Below are 24,188 nucleotides of genomic sequence, written 5' to 3'. Positions count from 1 at the left end.
ATCCAGCAATGCAGCAGTGTGCTCTTTCCTTCTGTAAACCGACTTAGCTTCTGTTTCTAGCCAGGTCCCCCCAGGTGGTGGTAAGTGGTAGACTGGCATCTCTTCTGCCTCCGTTTTCACACAGTTGTGTCTATGCTCTGGGCTGATGCAGTGCCCTGTGCAGGGGAGGAGAGCACTCCTGGGCAACTGTCAGAGGTGGCTGGTCACCTCTGTTCTCAGCCATCAGTCACCCAAATCCTGGCTGCATCATCCTTCACTTCTGGGATCCAGCTCGGCCACTGTCAAAAGAAGTCCACAGGCATCTCGGGCAGGTCATCCAGATCTGTCCTGCCCCACACTCCCAATTCCATCTCCCTATCCATACCAGCCGGGGATGAGGAATGAGCCTTGCCACCTCCCAGGCTCTACCTGAGGTGGGCACACAGCTTGTCCACTCTCAGGTCCCCAAACCCAAATACCATCTGCTACCATCACACCCTCCTCAGGGCCCAGCACGTCCAGCTGTGAAATCTCAAAGGAGCAAGGCCCAGGCCCAGGCTCATCCCAGGTTCTTTCTCGTCTTACCCATGGCCCTCAGTTTTAAAGCTAAAAAGCCAAGAACCGGCCTCTGCCACTTCCCCTCTGGGCAGCAACAGAGCTGGCCTTCCTGTGGGAGGCTCACAGGCGGCAGGAATTCCGGGGAGAGCAGGTGGGAATTCCGGGGAGAGCAGGTCAGTGATGGGGTCAGTTCAGGCAACTCCTCCCCAAGACAGGGGCACAGAGTGAGACTTTGAATGGAAGCTCCTGAGCCTCCCATCGGAGGGGAGCAGGGCAGACGTCCTGGTGTGTCCCCACCTGGCCCCACCCACTCCGCCCAGCCGGTGCTGGAGCTGCTGCTCAGGCACATGCCCAGCTGCTCACCTCTGAGTGAAGGGTCATGGCCACGTGTGGGTGGCAGCCATGCTGAGCCTCAGCGAGTATATCCAGCCACCCTAATCAAAGCTGCTGGAGCAAATTACCTATTGATTTCTCCATTACCAATGTGTTTTATTTTATCTTCCTGTGAGCTTTTATTGGCCATAATTGTCTTTCTGGAAGGCCTCCTTGCTCAGACTGGTGACACGATTTTTTAACGCATGACATGCAGCGTTATTCCATGTCCCCGGGAACATGAGCCAATAAATATGGGAGAAGGACCACTTCCCTCAGGGGCTTGTTCATAGCGCCACCACGATGTGATGAAACAGTCTAGCCACATGAGTGGCCCCGTCCCAGCCAACTCCTGGAGGGCCTGGGGGAGCAGCTGCAGGCGTTGGCATGGTCAGCTCTGGGGGGGGACCCCAACACGATGTGGGTGCAGGCAGGTGCTGGGAGCTTGGAGGCATCTGGAGTCCAGAGACAGAGGGACCAAGGCCAGACCTGGGGGAACCTGAGACCCCTGGTAGAACCTTTCAGAGGAGGGTGCTGGGTTATTCTGGTTTGGGCGTCCCTTCAGGCTTGCAGTCAGCTTGGGCCGTGGAAGGTTCTGCAGGGTGACAGCTGCAGGTGCGAGGCCCCTGTGTGGCGCATACAACCCCGAGATGGGCCTGGGCAGTGGTGGTGAACAAGGGGGTGCCCACCCCCTATATCCCCCAGGCACCTATGGGGCACAGAAGACCCACACTGGCGCTGTGCTGGACGCTGGGGAGGCAGAGGTACAGGGCACAGCCCCTGCCCCAGGGGTGGCAGAGTCAGGGTGGGGGTCGTGCACCAATGCAGTGAGAAGTGACAGCATGCATCCGGGAGCCACGAGGCATCTCACTCAGGACTCAGGAAGGCTTTCAGGGACCACCCCTTCCTTCAGATGGACAAGGAGACCACCCCTGGGGAGGATAAGGGCTCACCTAAGCATGGTGTCACGGTGATTGCGTGGAAGCGTGGTATCGCAGTGATTGCATGTCACCCCCAGGGGCAGTGCAGGGACAGCGGGGACCCAGGACCAGAACTGTGATCTCTGCCACTCCCTGCAGACCCTCCTGGAGGCAGTCATGGGCTTCCAGGAGCTACCGTCTGTTTTCCTTCCATGCTCATCCAATACTATTATTTAGGCAATTTTATTTTTTGAGACAAGGTCTTACTCTGTTGCCCAGGCTGAAGTGCAGTGGTACGATCACTGCTCACTGCAGCCTTGACCTCCCAGGCTCAAGCAGTCTTCCCACTTCAGCCTCCTGGGTAGCTGGGACGACAGGTGTGTGCCACCACGCCCAACTAATGTCTATTTTTTTTGTAGAGACGGCATCTCACTATGTTGACCAGGCTGCTTTCAAACTCCTGGGCTCAAGCAATCCTCCTGCCTCAGCTTTCCAAAGTGTTGGGATTACAGGCATGAGCCACCGCACCTGGCCTTATTGATGTGATTTTTAAATTTCTTCTTTTTGTACTGAAATATCTTATTCAGTAGCAGTGCCGAAAAGTCCTGAGTGTGACATACCAGATTATGTGGTTGTTCCTGCTTGGAAAAATCAGATGCTGAAAGGCTGTGGTGGCCCCGGAGATGGGGCAAGGTTGGATCTATTCAGCCTCAGGTGCTTCACTGCCGGCCCCAAGCATGGGAAGTGGGGTTCAGAGCAACAGCACCTTGTGGGTGGAACACCCCAGGTTCCTTCCTGTCTCACCTGTGGCCCTCAGCTTATGAAGTTCCAAAGCCACAAACTGGCCTTTTCCGCTCCACTGTGGACAGTGCCTGGCCTGTCTGCCTGCAGGTGGCTCACGAGGGGTGGAAACATGGAGACCTCACATCAGTGGCCAGGGCATGGTGCCCTCATGCTTCTTGGGGAAAGCTGATTGATTCCTCCAGCAGATAAGTTCCTCTCTAAGTGGAAATGTCTTACATTGTTTATCATGAAGGTTTCCAGGCATTCCTAGAAGTAGGAGGAACCGGCGTGATTGTGTGGAAGTGCTGTGTCATGATGATTGCGTGGAAGCGTGTCATGATTGCGCGGAAGCGTGGTGTCATGGTGATTGCGTGGAAGCGTGGTGTCTTGGTGATTGCGTGGAAGCGCGGTGTCACGGTGATTGCATGGAAGCATGGTGTCGCGGTGATTGTGTGGAAGCGTGGTGTCTTGGTGATTGCGTGGAAGCGCGGTGTCACGGTGATTGCATGGAAGCATGGTGTCACGTGATTACGTGGAAGCACTGTGTCACTGTGTTTGTGTGGAAGCACACTGTTGTGATTGCGTGGAAATGTGTGGTGATTGCATGGAAGTGCGGTGTCACAGTGATTGTGTGGAAGCGTGGTGTCGTGGTGATTGCATGGAAGCATCATGTCATGATTGCATGGAAGTGTGGTGTGGTGATTGTGTGGAAATGTGGTGTGGTGATTGTGTGGAAGCACTGTGTCACAGTGATTGTGTGGAAGCATGGTGTCTTGTGATTGCATGGAAGCGTGGTGTCATGATTGCGTGGAAGCGTGGTGTCATGATTGCGTGGAAGCGTGGTGTCATGATTGCGTGGAAGCGTGGTGTCATGATTGCATGGAAGCGTGGTGTCATGGTGATTGCGTGGAAGCGTGGTGTCATGATTGCATGGAAGTGTGGTGTCATGGTGATTGTGTGGAAGCGTGGTGTCATGGTGATTGTGTGGAAGCGTGGTGTCTTGGTGATTGCGTGGAAGCGTGGTGTCATGGTGATTGCATGGAAGCATCGTGTCATGATTGCATGGAAGCATGGTGTCATGGTGATTGCGTGGAAGCATGGTGTCATGATTGTGTGGAAGCGTGTCATGATGATTGCGTGGAAGCGTGGTGTCATGGTGATTGCATGGAAGCGTGGTATCATGGTGATTGCGTGGAAGCATCATGTCATGATTGCGTGGAAGCGTGTCATGATTGCGTGGAAGCGTGGTGTCATGGTGATTGCGTGGAAGCGTGTCATGGTGATTGCGTGGAAGCGTGGTGTCATGGTGATTGCGTGGAAGCGTGTCATGGTGATTGCGTGGAAGCGTGTCGTGATTGCGTGGAAGCGTGTCATGGTGATTGCGTGGAAGCGTGTCATGGTGATTGCGTGGAAGCGTGGTGTCATGGTGATTGCATGGAAGCATCGTGTCATGATTGCGTGGAAGCGTGTCATGATTGCATGGAAGCATGGTGTCATGATGATTGCGTGGAAGCGTGGTGTCATGGTGATTGCGTGGAAGCGTGTCATGGTGATTGCGTGGAAGCGTGTCATGGTGATTGCATGGAAGCGTGGTGTCATGGTGATTGCGTGGAAGCGTGTCATGGTGATTGCGTGGAAGCGTGGTGTCATGGTGATTGCGTGGAAGCGTGGTGTCATGGTGATTGCGTGGAAGCGTGGTGTCATGGTGATTGCGTGGAAGCGTGTCATGGTGATTGCGTGGAAGCGTGGTGTCATGGTGATTGCGTGGAAGCGTGGTGTCATGGTGATTGCGTGGAAGCGTGTCATGGTGATTGCGTGGAAGCGTGGTGTCATGGTGATTGCGTGGAAGCGTGTGTCATGGTGATTGCGTGGAAGCGTGGTGTCATGGTGATTGCGTGGAAGCGTGGTGTCATGGTGATGGTGGCGTGGAAGCGTGGTGTCATGGTGATTGCGTGGAAGCGTGGGTGTCATGGTGATTGCGGTGGGGGAAGCGTGGTGTCATGGTGATTGCGTGGAAGCGTGGTGTCATGGTGATTGCGTGGAAGCGTGTCATGGTGATTGCGTGGAAGCGTGTCATGGTGATTGCGTGGAAGCGTGGTGTCATGGTGACTGCGTGGAAGCATGTCATGGTGATTGCGTGGAAGCGTGTCATGGTGATTGCGTGGAAGCGTGGTGTCATGGTGATTGCGTGGAAGCGTGGTGTCGTGTAAATCTCACAGTGATGGGCACGCTGCTGTGCAGCAATCTGCACTTTTTGCGGGAGGACGTTTTTTTAATTACCAGACCTCATGATCCTCCGCACCTAAATCTGTCAGAATGCATCACCCTCAAAAGCACATTTTGGGCCGGGCGCGGTGGCCCACGCCTGTCATCCCAGCACTTTGGGAGGCCGAGGCAGGCGGATCACCTGAGGTCAGAAGTTCAAGACCAGCCTGGCCAACATAGTGAAACCTCATCTCTACTAAAAATATAAAAATTAGCCAGGCATGGTGGCGGGCACCTGTAATCCCAGCTACTGGGGAGGCTGAGGCAGGAGAATCACTTGAACCCAGGAGGCAGAGGTTGCAGTGAGCCGAGATCATGCCACTGCACTCCAGCCTGGGCAATGGAGGAAGACTCTGTCAAAAAAAAAAAAAAAATCAAAGCTCTATGATAAGAAATAGATCGCAAACTCACAAACTCATTCCCAGCTGTGACCCTGACCCCATTCCTTCCCTCTGATAATGATGATCATTTTTATTAGTTTTTGGTTTATCCTCACGATGTTTCTTTCTGCAAATATGAGCAAATACATATACAAATCATATTTTTCTCCCTCTTTTGCACAAAAGGTGCACACTCTGTGGGTTGCTTTTTGCCCACCGGTAGATCCTGGAAAGCTCTCCTCTTCAGTACACAGAGGTTGTTCTCATTCCTCTTTACAGCTGCAAGTGTCTCCCCATGCACACGAACTGCAGGCCTGCAGCCGACCATTGCTGACAGGTGTTTGGGTCCTTTCCAGCGTATTATCTCTACAGATACTACACAATGAATACTCTTATGCATATGTTACTTTGCACCTATCTAAGCAGAATATTTTAATACAATTGCGACACATTGTGTTGTGTTTTTTTCCAGTGAGACTGTTGCAAGCTTTGCCATTGAAGGTCTCAGGGCCCCAAGCTGTTTCTATGTAACTTCCCTCCCTCCCCAAAATGTGTAGGAAAGGCTTGAGCAAGGCTTTTCTGATAATTCAGCATCACTGCAGATCTGTAGCTCTAGTGTTTATCAGCCAGGGTCCTGATGCACCAGAAGGGCACCAAAGAATTGTGTGAATGCAGGGGCCAAGTGCAGCAGCGATAGGAGCTGCAGACCTGGCACGGTTGTGTCTGGGGCTGCGGTAACAAATTACCACAAACCAGGTGGGTTACAACAATAGAACTGTCTTCTGTTCCAGCTCTGGGAGTCAGAGACATAAAATCAAGGTGCTGGCAGGAACGGTCTCGCTTAGGAGGTTCTAGAGGAGAACCCACTGCCTGCCTCTCTCCTGTTTCTTGGCCTGCAGCTGCCTTACTCCAGACTGCACCTCTGTCGCCACATGGCTCCTCCCTGCACCTGTGTGTCTCAAATATCCCTCTCCCTTTCTCTCTGTTTTGAAATTTTGGAGAGCCTCGCTCTGTCACCCAGGCTAGAGTGCAATGGTGTGATCACAGGCTGCACCGCAGCCTCAAACTCCTGGGCTCAAGCGATCCTCCCACCTTAGCGTCCTGAAGCCCTGGGATTACAGGCATGCATAACCGCACCCAGCCCTGCCTGTCTCTTATGAGGGCCTCTGTCTTTAACTTATATGTACAAAGACCCTATTTCCAAATAAGGGCTCATTCACAGGTCCCAGGTGGACATGTCTTTTGGGGGCCACCATCTGACCCCCTGCACCTGGTGAGGCCCCCCCTGGCCAACAACGTCAGGAGCCTTCCCCACACTAGGCTCAAAGGAGGAAGGTAGGGACGGGGTTACCAGGCCAGGAAGAGGGGCCGCCCAGCAGGGGCTGCAGCCTCCCAGGAGGAGCCCAGCTTCTGCCTCGGCCCAGCATGAGATGGGCTGGGAGGCCTAGACCCCCTCCCTCTCTCCTCCCATCGGCCAAACCCAGCAGGAAGCCAGAAGTTAAAGGGGCCTGGAGATGGGACCCTTTGGGGCCTCCTGGCTAAAAAGCAGGGCAAAGAAGAGCGGGACGTGGCTCAGGGAGGGGTGGAGACCAACCTTCCCGCGTGTCCCCCATGCCCACCCCCGCGGGAGCTGTGCCAGGCACCCCAGCCCCGGTCTGCTGTTCCAGGCGGTCGACTACGAGTTCAACAGAGCCTTCCTGCTGACAGTGATGGTGTCCAACCAGGCGCCCCTGGCCAGCGGGATCCAGATGTCCTTCCAGTCCACGGCAGGGGTGACCATCTCCGTCATGGACATCAACGAGGCTCCCTACTTCCCCTCAAACCACAAGCTGATCCGCCTGGAGGAGGGCGTGCCCCCTGGCACCGTGCTGACCACGTTTTCAGCTGTGGACCCTGACCGGTTCGTGCAGCAGGCTGTGAGGTGGGTCCACAGGACATGCCTCGTCCCTGCCTGCAGCTTCCCGGGTTCCATACAGAAGGGTCCAGAAATGCCCCATGAAACCCACAGCCCAGAATTCCCCCAGATGGGTGGTCGGGGGCATCTCCAACCTGAGGCGTCCTTCCAGGAGGGAGCAGCAGCCCCTTAGTCCCAGATAGCCAGATGCAGCCCCTGATCAATCGTGAGTGTTGTGACCGGTGCTTACACATTCAGCACTGTCTAGACACAGGCCGGCCCGATCCTGGCCGCACTCTCATAGCCGTGAGACTCAGCAACCTCCCGCCCTCTCTGTTCCTCAGCGTCCTTGTCCGTTCGATGGGGACAAAGAGGGCGTCTGCCCACAGGGTCCTTGTGAGTTGAGACCACCCACTACTGGATGAGCTCAGTGCCCGTAGCCGCTGCGTGGCCTGTCCCGTTGTGGGGCGGGGGGCGCCAGTCCAACGTGGAGGGGAAGCCCTAGAGGAGGACAAGGTCTGGGGGGCTCCAAAGAGACAGAGACACTGGCCCAGGTCCTGGCCCTGGAGGTGTGGCCAGTGCAGCTGCCCGACCCGGGCCCAGGAGGCCTGGGATCCAGGGCAGCCCTGCCCACCCCCAGCCTTACCTCCTCCCGCACTTGTGGTCTCCACAGATACTCAAAGCTGTCAGACCCAGCGAACTGGCTGCACATCAACACCACCAACGGCCAGATCACCACGGCGGCAGTGCTGGACCGTGAGTCCCTCTACACCAAAAACAACGTCTACGAGGCCACCTTCCTGGCAGCTGACAATGGTGCGGCCCGCCCCAGGGAGGCAGCCGTCTCAGTGGCCTTCCCGTGTCCTGGGTTCTGTGGGGGGAGGGTGCTGGCCAGGGAGACGCCGAGAGGCCAGCAGGCATCCAGAGGGTCACCCAGAGGGGCTGAGGGGGCATCTGCGCAGACAGCGGTGATCAGGGCTGCGTCATCTCAGGGCCCCCGGGCCATGCTCCCCCTCCACCCACTCCCATGTCAGTCAGTCATTCTGCCCCCTCCCCAGCATTCACTTGCTTGCTCACAGGTGTGCCTGGTCCATCCCCCCAACGTCACTCACCCACGGGCTCCAGGGGTGTCAGGGCACTGGTCTTCCCAGGCTTGTCTTTGCTGCACTCTGCAACCTGAACTGCATCTCAGTTTTGCTGCCTGTAAACTAAGGCACTGGAACCAGGTCCACAGTTTTCAAATGCTTCTAGCCGGCAGCCCTTCCCACAGACCCCATCCTGCAGGGAAGGCCCAGCCCCACCGGTCAGCAGCCCCTGGGGTGCCGCCCTCATGTCTCTGACCACCCACAGCACAGACCCCTGTGGCCCTCAGTCACAACAGGAGGCATGAGACCCTCCAGGGCCCTGGGAGTGCAGAGGGCAACAGCAAGGTCCCGGGGCAGGCGCACAGCAGACAACCTCGGGAGCCTGGATGGGAAGGCGAGGATGCGCTGGGCAGAGGCGGCAGGAAGGAGGTTTGAGAGCACTTGGGGCTTTCTGAGGGACGTGGGCCAGCAGCTCAAGAAGCAGCCACCCGTTCCTGGACCTGCAGCAACCCCTTCCTGGACCTGCAGCAACCCCGCGAGCTGGCCGAGCCCCCCACGGGTCGCACACTCTCAGAGGCATGGAGGCAGGGCAGGGTGGGAGCAGGGATTCTGGAACCGAAGATCAGTCCAGTGCCACCGCTTACCAGTGGGAAAAGATGTGACCTCTCTGTGCCTCAGTTTCCTCCTCTGCCAAGTCGGGGGAGTCTTAGTACCCCTGAGAATCAAACGAGTCCGAGTCACCGGAGCCCTGAAGAAGGGCCTGGCTCAGGGCAGCATGGACTCCTGTTTGCTGCGGCCGTGATGACTGCCCAGCCTGCTGTTTGCTGAGTACCGGCCGAGTGCCTGCAGCTGCTCATCAGTGGACAGAACACAGCGACGCCCTGCCCTGGCGTGGCTGACAGCCCGAGTGTGTCGGCTGGAACCCGGGTCAGTGAGTACCGATGGAGGAAACTGCAGCACGATTGAGGCTTTTTTTCTCTCACATCAAAGAAGGCTAGAGGCAGGCAGCCCAGGGGGAGATCCGAGACCTGGGGCACCCTGACTGTGCCACGGCATGGCCCAGAATGGCTGCTGGAGCTCCAGCCATCACAGCCACATTCTGGCAAACAGAAGGCCTTGCACGGAGGGCATGGGCACACGCCTGCTACTAAGGACTTTCAGAAAGCCCCACGAAAGTCCTCCACCCACAGCTCACAAAGCCCAGAACTTACTGACGCAGCCACCCCCAGCTGCAAGGGGTGCTGGGAAATGGGGGCTTCTAGGTGGACAGTGATGATCTCAGACAAAATGTAGGACTCCGATTATTTTATTAAAAGGAAGCAGAAAATGGATATTGGGGATGATTCAGCAGTGTCTGCTCCAGGGAGACCAGACAGAAACCAGCCACGCAGATGATTCAGGCAGCAAGAAGAGCTGGAAGAAAACAGAACAGGCGGCTGGGAGGCAGTGACCAGGGGCTCCGCTCTGAGGAGATGACCTTGGGACCAAGAGCTGTGGAACCAGAGGAGCAAGCAGGGGAAGGTGGGGTGGCAGAGGAGGGTCATAGAGTTAGGAAACGGTGTGCGCAAAGGCCCCGAGGTGGGGCCGTGCCTGGTCGGTTCTTGGAATGGCTGTGCACGAAGCCTCGTGAACAAGGGTAGCCATTGCGCAAATGCTCGTCCCATAGCAGGTGAAGATAGGACGTGGACCCCTCCCTGCCAGCCTCCCCCAGCCATCGCTGCCTCCCCTGCCAGGGTCCACAGAGCCTGGGCCGTGTAGCTGTGCAGCTGCCTGTGAGCCCAGGGCCCTGGTCAGGGGAAGTGTCTCCCCTTGACGGCCCTCCGCCGCAGCTCAAGCCCTGAGGTTAAATTACAAAGTGATAGTGAGCCCGTGCTGGGCCCAGTGGCTCACACCTGTAATCCCAGCACTTTGAGAGGCCGAGGCAGGTGGATCATGAGGTCAGGAGTTCAAGACCAGCCTGGCCAACATGGTGAAGCCCCGTCTTTACTAAAAAAAATACAAAAATTAGCCAGGCATGGTGGTGCACACCTGTAATCCTAGCTATTTGGGAGGCTGAGGCAGGAGAATCACTTGAACCTAGGAGGTGGAGGTTGCAGTGAGCCAAGATTGCACCATTGAACTCCAGCCTGGGCAATAGAGTGAGACTCCATCTCAAAAAAAAGAGAAGGAAGGAAGGAAGAAGGGAAGGGAAGGAGAAAAGAAAGAGATTGTGAGGCTGTAGCTGGAACATCGGAGCATCCATCGCACTTGGCAGACGCCATGTGAGTGAGCCTGGGTGTGCAGGCCGGAGCAGGAGCCCTCTGGTTAACAGAACCTGTCTGTGCTTCTCCGATCACGTGCCGTGCCATCAGCTACATCTCAAAGCAGTTTTCAAAGGTAGCACCGCGCTTCGTCACCTTAAATGTGTTTTGATGCAGCTTCCAGAAGATTAAAGAGCCATCCTGTGGGATATATTTTTACATGCTTCGCCTGCCTCAGTCAAAACGTGGTTGTTAATGTCAGGTCAGGAGCTGCCATCAGGGGCAAAGCCACAGTCAGAACATGCCGCCGCCGCCGCCGCCTCCAAACCTGGAGAGCAGACAGGGCATCTCTCTGTCCCCAGATTCCAGCAGCCTGGCCTGCATCCACCAGCACTGCTGGCCTGGGCTGAGGCAGGGGCTGAGCATGTGAAGGCCCCAGGGACAGGGATGGCCCCTGAGGAGCTCTGGGGGCTCAGCAGAGCACCTCCCTCCACGCTGAAGCCAGAGGTCATCAGGTCCTCCAAGGAGACCTCCTGCCGGGCCAGGAGGGAGCTTCCATCAAAGCTCATCTGGAGCAGCCGCCCCTGCCTTTCTCACGGACACTTCCAAAAGCAGCAGCTCTTCCACACAATCATGCGTCTGGGCTCAGGGCTTCCAGCACCCTGGGGCTCTGCTGGGTGGGGCCGGCAAAACTCAGGGAGGCAAGGAAAGGTTTTGCCCTAAGAAGTCCCAGATGGGGGCAAGATGTGGTGGGCGGATCCTAACCCTCAGGGGCCAGTGCAGAGCCCAGCACCCTCAGAACCCCTCCCTGGCTCCCCAGTGGGAGTGAGTCCCCAGTGCGTGGCTGTGACCTCCGTGGCTCTGAGTTTAGCCATGCATTGGTGGAGGGCATGTGGCGAGGGTTCCACATGAATGCTGCACCCCGCTGTCTGCATGTGTGCAGCCGCGGGTGTGGGTGTGGCCGTGTGCTCTGCCGTGTCTGTTGAGGTGCCGTACACAGTGGCTGTGTGCGTGTGTGTAGCCGCGGGTGTGGGTGTGGCCGTGTGCTCTCCCGTGCCTGTTGAGGTGCCGTACACAGTGGTGTGGCTGCCCATGGCGTGTGGCAGGGTGTCGGTCAGGAGCCATGGCTGGGCTGAGTCAGTCCCTGTGCAGCTGTGTTGGGGGGTGGCCGGCCGTGTCCGGCTGGGGGGCTGCAGATGTGTCCCTGTGTATGTTGCATGTGGTTGTTTGTGTGCGTGTCCTGTGTGGAGCTGTGGGTTGGTCGTGGAGTACCAGGAGCGGCCCGTGCGGTGACCTGTGTCTGTTCCGCAGGGATACCCCCGGCCAGCGGCACCGGGACCCTCCAGATCTATCTCATTGACATCAACGACAATGCCCCTGAGCTGCTGCCCAAGGAGGCGCAGATCTGCGAGAAGCCCAACCTGAACGCCATCAACATCACAGCGGCTGACGCTGACATCGACCCCAACATCGGCCCCTACGTCTTCGAGCTGCCCTTTGTCCCGGCGGCCGTGCGGAAGAACTGGACCATCACCCGCCTAAACGGTGAGCCCGCCTTAGGCCACGGGGAGGGTCAGACTAGCCCCTGGGAGACCCAGCTGGCCTTGGAAGACTGAGCACAGAGGTGGGCGACAGCCCTCCAACAGGACTGTCCCGCCAAGGCTGGGGACACTGGCCACGCTTCAGCTGCTCAGCCTTCTTCTCCTGGCCCTGAGGAGGCCACCAAGTCATTCCCAGTTTCCTGCTCCTTTAATGAGCCCAGCCGTGAACATCCTTGTAGCTCTGCCCATGTATATCCATAACTTCCTGTGCCGGTTATCAGTTGACTGGACCCTGACTGACATGTTTCCTTAGAATACTTCCTTGGATATGGATTTTTGGTATAAAAGGATATCAAAATTCTCAAGTTTTGGCAGTACTGTGAAAATGTGCTCTAGACATGTCTACTTCCATCAGGAGAGTGCCTGTTTCCTCAAACCCCACCAACACTGAACATTATTGTTTTAAAATAATATTTTATTCTGCCACCTTTAGGCCAAAGTCATTATTTCCATTTGTATATCCCCATTACCAGTGGAAATTCTTTATATATATTTATTGGCCATTTTTGTTTCTTCTGTGAATTGTCTGTTCAATGACTTTGCCTATGTTTTCTTTGGGGAGTTTCTTTTTATTGATTTGGTAAAACTCTTTATATATTCAGGATATTATTTTTTCATCCTACATGTTGCAATTGCTTTTTGGTTGTCTCCAATGTCTTTTTTTTTTTTTTTTTTTTGAGACTGTTGCCCAGGCAGGAGTGCAGTGGCACCATCTCAGCTCTGCAACCTCCACCTCCCAGGTTCAAGCAATTCTCCCACCTCAGGCTCCCAAGTAGCTGAGATCACAGGCTTGCACCACACGCCTGGCTAATTTTTGTATTTTTTACTAGAGACAGGGTTTTGCCATGTTGGCCAGGCTGGTCATGAACTCCTGACCTCAAGTGATCTGCCCACCTCAGCCTCTCAAAGGGCTGGGATTACAAGCATGAACCACCACACCCAATCTCCAATGTCTTTTAACTTAATGATGTAGCACAGGTGTATGTATGTGTGGTAACCAGGCAGACATTTCAGATTTCCATGCCATCGGACTTTGTCTTTTCCTTTGGACGTCTTGCTTGGAAGGGAGGGCCGGGCTCTGGCTCAATGTTTACTGTTGCTTTGCACCAGGTGACTATGCCCAACTCAGCTTGCGCATCCTGTACCTGGAGGCTGGGATGTATGACGTCCCCATCATCGTCACAGACTCTGGAAACCCTCCCCTGTCCAACACATCCATCATCAAAGTCAAGGTGTGCCCATGTGATGACAACGGGGACTGCACCACCATTGGCGCGGTGGCAGCGGCTGGTCTGGGCACCGGTGCCATCGTGGCCATCCTCATCTGCATCCTCATCCTGCTGAGTGAGTATGGCTGAGCACCAGGGCAGGTAGGGGCATTGCGGGTATGAGTGCCCCGTCCCAGGGATGGTAGGCAGAGGGGGGCCTGGGTTTGCCCCTCATCTCTCAGCCTCATCTGTCAGGAGCCTTTCAGAAATGCAGCTGAACTGGTCCATATGACAATGGGAAATTGGAGCCTCCTATTACTCTCAAGTCTGGAGGTGCAGGCTGGCCCAGGTGTCTCCCATGGCCTGGCCCCTTTCCATGGCTCCACTCTGCCTCCCAGAGCCCCTGCGTCCTGAAGCTGTTGCCCTCCAGGACCTGTGACGCCTGTGGGCAGCTTCCAGGTGGACTTAGCAGAGGGAAGGTCAGCCCTGCCTGTTAGCATCCCCATCCAAAGTCCCAGGACACTCTCTGATTGGACTGGCTTGAGTCACATGCACACCTTGGAGCCAATCACCAGCCAAGCAATGGAGTGTTCTCATTGGCTCTGCCCAGATCACATGCTCTAGTAGTTTCTTGAGTTTCCCACAACCACTGTGGGTTCCCAACAGGCCTGAGGGCTGGGGGGAGGGGGGCGGTGCCAGGGGAGGTACTTGAAAATGACCCCAGAGGTCCCTCTTCCCATCATCCCTCACGGACAGTCGCCGTGGTCTGTGATACCCCAGGGATCCCAGTGGGTGGCAGGGCGGGGAAGGGTTGGGCCACCACCTCCCCAGTTCAAACCCAAACCAGAGGGTCCCCCACCACATCCAGAACAGGCCAGAGCAGGCAGCAGGCCCCTCCTGCAGACCTGGCCTGTGGCTGACATAAGACCCCAGGGACCAACCTGAGCCCTGTCCAAAGGATGTCTGAATTAGGAGGACTCTGCTTTTTTCCCCATTTCCAGACCTATCACCCCTTGAAAAGCCGGTTTTCATTTGTGAGGCTTGTGTTGAAAGCCATTCAATGTCATGGGCTTCTTTGTATGATCGGGAGTGGAAAGAGCCCCACAGAGGTTGGGAGGTGTCTCTGTAGCAAAGGTGGGGACATTCTCACCGATGTCCCCTGCTCTGAAGACACTGGGGCCAGGCCCCAGCCAGAGCACCCTCTGTGGGCAGGGCTGTGAGACCCAATTCAGCTGAGTGCCTGGCCGGTGCAGGAGACCTGGGCCACTCTCGAGGGCAGCCACAGTGGAGGGCAGCCGCAGTGGGGCCAGGGCCAGGGTCAACAGCAGATCCACCTGCTGCCTGGCTTCTGCCCAGTCATGGGCACCTCAGCCCTGGTGGGGTGCATGGGGGGCACCCGGAGTGGCCTCCCCTCCTCCACACTCCTCCTGTCAACCGTCGCTCATCTTGTCTGCCTGGATGAGCCTGGGATGCCAGCTGTGACAGTGGAGCTGACCCCTTCAAAGGCTCTTGGCCTTGTGGCTTCCGTCGAGCCAAGACTAGGCCCAGGCTCCAGGTTCTCACTGAGCTGCACCTGCAGCGGGTGGCTCCTCCCTCAGCCTGCACTTCCCTCTCCACGATCTGGGCCAGGTCAGGAAGCTTCCCCGGCTGGCACCTCACCCTCTGCAGGCAGCGGGGATGCCTCCAGTACCCACAGAGCTCCTCCCAAGCCTCCACTCAGCTTCGGAATCCTCCTCACGGCACTCAGGCAGCCACAGCCGATTAATCGGGTTGCCAAAAAACAGCCCTCCTGACTGGGGGGTTACTGCCCCTCTCGCCTCCGGGCTCACCCTCTGCGGTACATAAGAGCACACCTGTGATTCTGGGCCTCAGTCGTTACATCTGTGACATGGGCGGTGACGGGAGGCTTCAGGAGGATGCAGTGGAGTGGTCTGTGCAGGCATTTGCTGGGGACGTGGGCCGCATTACCTGCTCCCGGAGCCTTGCAGATGGGTGCACCAGGCTTTTCCTGCAGCAGAGGCAGGCAGGGGTCCAGAGTGAGCAAGGCTGTTTAGGGGAGCCAGGCCTGGACACGGACCTCGGAAGGCAGGGAGAGTCCAGTTCAGCTTGGGGGAGAGGGCCCCCTCCATCCACCCCACAAGGGGCTTTACCTCTCTTCAATTTCCACATGCACCTGAACTTCTGAGCCTGTACCCCAATTCCTTTGAGTGGTGGAAAGAGCCCCTCGGAGTGACCCCTTCAGTACTGGGTGGGGCTGCCCTTCTGTCCAGCGAAGCCCTGGACCGACCCCGCCCCAAGGGCCGGCAGGAAGCAGGATCCCCTCTCTGGGCCCCTCTCCTCCCAGGGCAGAGCCGCTTTCAATATGGGGGAGTCCATCCCCCTCTCTCAGTGATTCCTACCAAGACACTGTGTGCCTAAAAGCTCACTTCCACCTCCTCTGCCAAAGCCATCTCCCTCCTGCTGCTCAGAAGAGGCACTCAGAAAGACTTGCGGGTGGGCCCCTAGCCCCCCATGTCCTCCCGCCCCCAGGCAGCGAGGGGCACCCTGAGCTGGCTGCCTCCTCAAAAGGGGAGCGCAAGAGCAGGGCGAGCTTGTAAATCAATCAATGATGTCTCAAAATGTAGCCCAGTGCCCAGGCAGTGAGCTGGGGAGACGGCCTGAGCCAGTGCGGCTGTGCCTTGGAAACTCGTGCACACACACACACACAGACACATGAACACATGCATGCACTCGCCCCATGAGCATACACAGGCGCACGAGGTACACATGAAGACACATGCATAGATATGCACACACAGACCTGTGCGGACTTCTGTGTGCATCTACACACGTGAACACACAAGCACACACATACGCAGATCTACACGCTCACACACAGGCACACACGTGCAAGCCTTCATACACACATCCTCCTGTGGATACACGTATGCACGCTTACACAGACACATGAAGCATCTACATCCACGAATGCACACGCACATGGGCCGCACATGGGCACACATGTGTCCTTGCACATCCAGGCCTGCATGTGCAGAGATGCGCGTGTGTGGTACAGGTGTGCATGCACACATGGGCACAGAGTCATGCTTGTGTGCCACCTGCATGTACACACCCACATAGACACATGGCAAACAGAGGCATGCGTGTGCACACCCGCGGCACACCCACACACCCTGCTCACGGGTGGCCCTCCCCTGCAGCCATGGTCCTGCTGTTTGTCGTGTGGATGAAGCGGCGGGAGAAGGAGCGCCACACGAAGCAGCTGCTTATTGACCCCGAGGACGACGTCCGTGACAACATCCTCAAGTATGACGAGGAAGGCGGCGGCGAGGAGGACCAGGTGAGACCACAGCCCGCCCCCGCCTCCCCACGCGAGGCTGGCTCTCACGTGTACTAGTGTCTCAGCAGGGCTTGCCCTGGGGTTTAACAGTAAGACATTTCAACCTTTTCACCAGTGAAGGTGTCAGGCAGGGGAGCACAGTTTCTTAGCCTGGCCACCCTGCCCACGTTTGCGTATCTAGCCTGGGCTGAGCTGTGCACACTGCACCTGCATCCCCCATGGGGGATCCTGGGACCCCTCCCATCCTCGCCTTTCTCCCTCCCACCGCCAGCCCCAGCCCAGTGCTGCCCTGTGCCCTGGAGGGGAGGGGACTCCGGGTTGGCCAAGGACACCGATGCCCACTCGCAGATGCTGATGTGTGCAGAGGGCTGTCGAGTGACCAGGGGCAGTGCATCAGGCGCCCGGGAGGGTAGACTGCGAGAGCTGCTGGTTGGAATCTGGGTCTGCCCTTGGCCTTTCAGGGAATCGGGGCAAGTCCTTAAACCCATCTAAAGTTCAGACCCCTCCCCGCCCCTCCCGCAACACGACCATAACGAATGTGAGGAATGTGCCTTGCAGAGGCCCAGCTCCTGGCCCCCTGAGCACTTGGGGCACATGGCTGGTGAGCAGCGTGGTGGTGGGGTCACTCGGGGAAAGCCCCAGGCCATGGAACACAGCCAGGCACAGCCCCCATCCCTGCCCGAGGGATTGGGGTAAAGGGCGAGGAGGTGGGGCATTGTGGACGGGCACAGCAGGCGACAGCATGGTTCTGTGGGATGCTCGGAGACCAGGCCACAGGGCAGCAGGCGCATCTGTGGCCCAGGTGACAGAAAAGGATGCACGGCGGAAGCGGGGCTTGGTGGATTCTTCTGATGCCCCTGACTCCTCCCGGCTCCCTCCCCCAGGACTACGACCTCAGCCAGCTGCAGCAGCCGGAAGCCATGGGGCACGTGCCAAGCAAAGCCCCTGGCGTGCGTCGCGTGGATGAGCGGCCGGTGGGCGCCGAGCCCCAGTACCCGATCAGGCCTATGGTGCCGCACCCAGGCGACATCGGTGACTTCATCAACGAGGTGTGTGCCTCTCGGCAGTGGGGGGTCCCGGCAAGGTGTCTCCTCTAAAAATTAAATTCTAGTAACACACAGAAGCCAGCTCCACAGTGCCGGCGGCCGCCGTGGGGAGGAGGCAGCTCAGACCTGGGTTCCAGGCCCTGCTCTGCCCCTCCAGCTGGGTGGCCTGAGCAAATCACCTCCCTCAGCAGGCCCTCTTTCCAAGGACGAGGATTCCTACCTGTGGGCTAGGCGAAGGATCAACACGCAGGGCTGGGTGCACGGCAGGGGCTTCATAAGAATTCGGGTTTGCAGCAGAGGCGCCAGCAGCAAGGACAGGCCTCAGGAGGAGAATCAGTGGGGCGACGGTGGCGAAGCCGCACTTGGTACAATGAGCCCCCCAAGTATTAACCTTACACAGAGCCCACGGCAGCTGGGAATGGCCTTCCCGGGCTCGGCCTACCCAGATGCTCAGAGAGGCAGAGGCCCAAGCCTGGTCTCAGGGTCCAGGCCAACTTGCCCTCCCTCCCCACTCTTCCCCCACAACCCTCCCCTCAGCCCCCACAACCCCAAGCATCAGGACACAGCAGGTGGGAGTCACACAGAGGTGGCCGCCTTCCAGGGCTGCCGCCTGACCACCTGCCTGACCATGTGCCCAACCTGACACTTGAGGGTTGGAGGGGACTTGTCCAACGAACAGCACACCCCAGCCTTCGATCTTCCCCTTTGCAAGAAACATGTGAAACATCTCTTACGATGTCGCCTGGGAAACACTCAGTTTCCACTTAAAATGCGCAGCTCCCTGTCTTCGCTCCCATCTTCCTTTGTGGTGAAGCGAACAGAGGAGCAAGTCGAACAGGGCAGACTCCTCCCAGGGCGCGTCCTCCGGGCAGTGACTCTGAGGCTCCAGGCTGGCCTCGCCTGTGGCTCTGCAGGGATCACGGTGTCCTCCATCCCAGTTCTAGCCGGCGTGAGCCCCTGTGGTTTCATCACCTGTGCTCCAATGCCCACTGCATTTTAAAGGTTTAGCAACACTTAGATCTCAGCCTAGGTCAGAATCTCACTTTAAAGGACTTGATTTAAACAGAAGATAACCCAGGCAGTGATTCAGCAGAAACACAGAAAGGTTTCCCCAAAGCAGATGGTGTTCCAGGCCACAAATGAAATTCCTACAACTGCACACGCAGAAGCTGCTCTGACAATGCAACGCTTACCGTCTACGACATCATAAAAACGTAAAGATCCCCAAACGTATGCCCTGCCCAGTCTATAATTTAAAGCCCACTGTTAGCCGGGCACAGTGGCTCACATCTGTCATCCCAACACTTTGGGAGGCCAAGGCAGGTGGATCACCCAAGGTCAGGAGTTCAAGACCAGCCTGGCCAACATGGTGAGACCCCCGTCTCTACTAAAAATACAAAAATTAGCTGGGCATCGTGGCGGGCGCCTGTAATCCCAGCTACTTGGGAGGCTGAGACAGGAGAATCGCATGAACATGGGAGGCAGAGGTTGCAGTGAGCCGAGGTTGCACCACTGCACTCCAGCCTGCGAGACAGAGTGAAACTCCATTTCAGAAAAATTTAAAAATAAGTACATAAAGCCCACTGTTAGATAGCTCTTAGGAGAAATTAAAAATGAACACGACAAACCAGTCCGTACTGAATGACACTGAGTACCCTCTCCCAGGGCCACAGGAGGAGCAGGTGCTGGCATGGAGGTGGAACCTGTGGGCACTGAGGAGAGGACGGGGCTCCAGCAACACCCACGGCACTGCCAAAGCTTGTCCGTGGGAGTGCCATACTCATAACTGCCAGGTTCTGACTTCTGTCCACCCTAGGTCCACTTTCCCTCCAGACAATGGTCAGCTGGACTGCAGAACCATCTGCCTGCCCCCTTAGGAGGAGCTGAGCTTCAGCTACAGGGCCCAGCCCTCACCTCCCCCAGACCACCCCTTGCCCTCTCCCACACCCCCCTTGCCTTTCCCCACACCCCCCTGCCCTTCCCCTATAAACCCTCACACCCCCCCCACCCTCTCCCACACCTCCACCTTCCCCCACACCCCCTCATCTGCCCTTGGGTTGGGAGGAGCTGAACTCCAGCCACGGCCCTACCCAACCCTCCGCCTCCCCCGCCCACAGGCCGCTGCTGGAATTGAGTTTGCCCCTTCAACACTCCCACACTCCATCTTCACAAATGCCCTTTTCTACTCAGAAATGCCCTTCAGTTAAATGCAGAGAGCACTTATTGGACACCTGCTTTATGCAACGTCCTACCTCCCTACCTCTTCTTCTGGGCCTCGTTTTCCGTTCCGTCAGATCCTGGGGCTAAGACAGCGCGCCCTGCACCCTAACTAACTCTGTGTCTGTGACCCCCCAGGGACTCCGCGCTGCCGACAATGACCCCACGGCACCCCCCTATGACTCCCTGCTGGTCTTCGACTACGAGGGGAACGGCTCCACCGCAGGCTCCGTCAGCTCCCTGAACTCATCCAGTTCCGGGGACCAAGACTACGATTACCTCAATGACTGGGGGCCCAGATTCAAGAAGCTGGCAGACATGTACGGAGGCAGTGAAGAGGACTGACTGACCTCGCGTCTTCGGACTGAAGTGAGAGCTGTGCTCGGACGCCGGAGGAGCAGGACTGAGCAGAGGCGGCCGGTCTTCCCGACTCCCTGCGGCCGTGTCCTTAGTGCTGTTAGGAGGCCCCCCAACCCCCACGTTGAGCTGTCTAGCATGAGCACCCACCCCCACAGCGCCCTGCACGCGGCCGCTGCCCAGCACCGCACTGGCTGGCACTGAAGGACAGCAAGAGGCACTCTGTCTTCACTTGAATTTCCTAGAACAGAAGCGCTGTTTTTAAAAAAAAAAAAAAAAAGAAAAGAAAAAAAAAAACAAAGTGCCTTTTGGTACATGTATCAGATTCCCTCAAACTCAGGAGTGACTAAAGCTGACAGACCGTCCCCACCTTCCCATCCCAAGCGGCCTCCGGCCCCAGCTAGTCCCAGCTCTGAAGGCATCATTCAGAAATGGGGGAGACTGTGTCTTTCTTATTTTGGTCTTGTATTAAGAAAAAGTGGGTGACTTGTTTGAAAACAGAGTGGGGTTCAAATCCCAGCAGCCTTTGCTGTACATTTGGGGGGTCTCTTGAGCCTCTTGGGAGTCAAGGCCAGCCGGGAGGCTTAGCCCTTCAGCCCCAGCAGCAGAAAGCCCTGGGGCAGGTGTGGCTCGGACTACCCCCGCCTTGTGGCTGCTCCCCACCCCCTCCCAGATGCCGTGAGGAGCTCAGGCGGGGGGCTGGAGGGGAACAGGGGTCATCCTGAAGGGGCTCCACCCCCAGTCAACCCAGGCCTCCCTCAGGGCCACCTGTCACCCCGAGTGCCACCAGGTCCCCTCTGCCTTTGGTCCAGAAGAGTTGTCCAAACCAGCCAGCATCCTGGCTCCAGCCCTCCGACCCTGGTGACCAGACCACATGGGGTGCCATCAAGGGCCCCGCGACAGGCATCAATTCAAACCCCAGGACACTCTCGACAGCTCCAACCATCCGGGGGCTGTGCAGATGGCAGGAACAAAGGACCCTCCCTGGCGGCTAGAGAGGGCAGTTACGGGTGGGCGTGGTGACCAGAACACACCCAGCAGCCTGTGCAGCCTCCCCATCCCCAGCCTGTGCTCTTGATTCCCGCCAGACGCTTGTGAGCCTGTGTGGGTGACGGGAGGCCCCGTCTTGCTGTGCCTACCTGTCGCACAGATGCCTCTGCACGCTGCAGACGGTGCCTCTCCTCTCCTATGGACCCGCGTCGGGGGCAGGCTGCGGCCAGGTCCAGACTTGCTGCTGTCCTTGAGGCTGGCACTGCTATATCTCCAGGGCTGGGTTGACTCAAGCCAGACGGGGAAGGAATCGGTTCTGCAGGACAGTGAGAGGGGCTGTGTCCCGGCACCTCCGGCACAGCGCTCGGCTGCCTGTGTTCACTGCATGAGAAAACTCGGAGGGTGCATTCTCCCCCTGGCATGGCTGTGTCTGGGCGCCTTGGGCTGCAGCAGGGGGCAGGCCCCACGTGGGGACGCCTCGTGCTTGGTCAGCTTTCTGTCTCTCCCAGGCCAGTGACAACTCGCTTCCCGAGGAAGGAGGTGAGGTACCAGGGACCCTGGGTAGGACCTGGTGTTGGGCAGGGCAGTGCCAGCACTGGGGAAGGACAGTGAGCCCTCCCAGAGCCCTGCCCTGCACCTGCCGCTGGGGTCAGGGAGTGTCTCGGGGTGCCTGTGGGGGGCAAAAGAGCTCCACCAGGAGCCCCGGCCCCCCTCAGCCCATGGCCCTTCCCCATGGCTAAGGTCACGCCTTTTCTGAAAAGCTTTGGCCTTGAGTGCACACATCTGTGCCAGGCTCACGGCATATTCCCGTTGGACGTCAGGGTCCTTGTCCAAACCAAACTCACAGCCGCCCCTGTGCAGCCTTCGGAGTTGAGCTGGGGTCCCAGTCTCCAGCCCTGTCCATTCCGACCCTCCCATGGCTGCCCAGGGAGGGCGGGGTTCACTGTGCCATGTGCTGGGTGCCCCCATCTGCAGACAGCTAGTCCAGGAGATGATGGACCAACAGAGGTCAAGGGGCAGCCGGCCGGGCCGCACCGGGGTCCCCCAGTTCTGAGCTGTGCTATGCAAACAAGAATGCTCGTGAGTGTGTGGGGCATGGCTGCTGGAGGGACGGCTGGGTGGCTAGTGGAAGGACTGGAAATCTCTGTTGCTGTTTGGGGAAGTCCATGCTCCAGTCCTGAGGAGTGTGCGTGGATTGTTCTAAGTGTGACCACGGCCGGGGAGCCAGGGCAGCATGAACTCCTTTCTCTGAAATTTTGAGGCCTCCTTGGCTTCCCTGAACCCTGGGCTGGCGTTCCCAGGACCCAGCACCAGGAGACCCCAGTCCCACCAGCAGCCGCCGCTACCCAGGAGGCCTGGGCGACGTTGGTGCCGCCTCCCACCAGCTCCCCTCCTCGCCCACAGCCTCTTGTCACTGCCAAGCCCCTGTTCCTTTTGCCCGAATCACACAGGCGGAAGCTGCAGTACCAGGTGGAGGGACGTTCGTAGGGCTTCCCGTGCCCATCCCTGCTCCAAACAGCTGGGCAGCTTCCTCTTTACCCCCACAACGGTGAGCCCCTGGGGGCCAGAGAAAGATGGGGTTCCCGCACCTTCCCAGCTCCACCTCCGAACTTGAGTTAGCGTTAGCTAAGCATACAATCAGTGTCGAACGTCTCTCTTCCTTAGCTTGTAGATACGACTGCCTGTAATCAGGGGACCCCCGCTGGAGGCCGGGAGGCCAATGCTGGCCAGGTGCGACGGCATGGTTTGGTTCCTTTAGGAAATTTTTGTTTTGCAAACAGGAGAAACCTGTGCTGCAGGTTGGAGTGGCAGGAACGACTGGCCTTGGTCAGCAGGCAGCCCCCAGCCCAGGGCCACAGTGCTCTTCAGGGCCTGGGCAGCCCCAATTTCTGGCCCAGCAGGTTTCTCTTTGTAGTGTCTTTCAGCACATCCAAAATGCTAGGCCTCCTGCCACCAATGTGTCAGAGCAATGTCCAACTGTCAGGCTCTCAGAGATGCGTCAGTTTCCCTAGCATGAGCACCAGCCGACACACACAGTCCACTGAGATGATAGTTCTGTTCTCTCCAAAGCAAAAAGCTGGGCGAGGGGCAGTCTCAATTTCTGTCAGTGCTCAAAGGAATAACACCAAAAGAATCAACACAAAATCTCCCAGACACACGTGACCCAGCTCGCGGCGCCGTGGGTCCGTAGGAGGGATAGCACCTCGCAACAGGCCCAGCCGGGGACCACCTCTCTGTAAAATTGGAACGCGTTTTACTTTTCTTTTCTCTCCTTTTTTCATTCCGATTTTTTTTTTGCATGTTTCTTTTTGAAATGGACAAAATGTGTAGCAGCCTGCATGAGCACAGTTGTTTTGGGGAAAGATACTGGAGTATGATGTACTCACACCTGCAAATCTGAGCATCGCGAGGTTAAACGTTCCACCTTTTTTTGTAATCGTCAACAGCACAACTATTTTGTATTGTTGTTTGTATCATTTTGTACCAAAAAAAAAAAAAAAAAAGGAAAAAAAAAGGGAAGAGAGTTGATGTTTTCAGTGTGTTTCTAGTGCCAGACAGTCTTGGTCCCGAACTGAGTAGACCCTTGCGGAGCGGTTGTGCGCGGGCAGGCGGGGCACGCTGCTCCAGAGACTGAATAAAGTCCCCCTTTTTCGCAGTCGGCCTCGTCCTGGCTTGATTTTCTTCCAAGCATTGGAGAAACAGATGGTGCTCCGGGACGGCAGGTGGGTGCACACGGGGGAGGTGGCGGCCACCATGAGCTCCATCCATGCCGAACACCCTCCTTGAGCACCTGTGCAGCTCAAGGCGCTGTCCTAGGCTGCGGGAAAACAGAAAGAACAAAGTCAGGCCCGCTCCTCACACCTGTGGGCCCACATGCCATCTGTCTCAATGTTTTAAAGGGTTTAGAAGGTATCCATGAAGCTAACAAGCAAAATCACATTCCCCTCCTACC

General features: G+C 57.2%; 1 protein-coding gene and 1 pseudogene across 2 annotated transcripts in view; both read left to right on the top strand.

The window, feature by feature from the left end:
* The window catches only part of CDH4 (cadherin 4), a 676,470-nt gene extending 652,581 nt beyond the window's left edge, over positions 1 to 23,889 (top strand). Inside the window, exons 10-16 of the mRNA XM_030825780.1 lie at positions 6,925 to 7,178; positions 7,825 to 7,967; positions 11,788 to 12,021; positions 13,188 to 13,421; positions 16,486 to 16,625; positions 17,510 to 17,674; positions 20,027 to 23,889. Of these exons, the coding sequence (XP_030681640.1) occupies positions 6,925 to 7,178; positions 7,825 to 7,967; positions 11,788 to 12,021; positions 13,188 to 13,421; positions 16,486 to 16,625; positions 17,510 to 17,674; positions 20,027 to 20,233 (1,377 nt within the window). The 3' untranslated portion in view covers positions 20,234 to 23,889. The remainder of the gene's footprint in view (positions 1 to 6,924; positions 7,179 to 7,824; positions 7,968 to 11,787; positions 12,022 to 13,187; positions 13,422 to 16,485; positions 16,626 to 17,509; positions 17,675 to 20,026) is intronic.
* LOC105740674 lies at positions 21,949 to 23,889 on the top strand (annotated as a pseudogene). The gene has a single exon (XR_001116736.2). The product of XR_001116736.2 is annotated as an uncharacterized LOC105740674 (transcript).
* Positions 23,890 to 24,188: the final 299 nt, after the last annotated feature.

Source organism: Nomascus leucogenys, chromosome 13, assembly GCF_006542625.1.
Source record: "Nomascus leucogenys isolate Asia chromosome 13, Asia_NLE_v1, whole genome shotgun sequence".
NCBI lineage: Eukaryota > Metazoa > Chordata > Mammalia > Primates > Hylobatidae > Nomascus > Nomascus leucogenys.
This window is presented reverse-complemented; position numbering and strand designations above follow the sequence as displayed.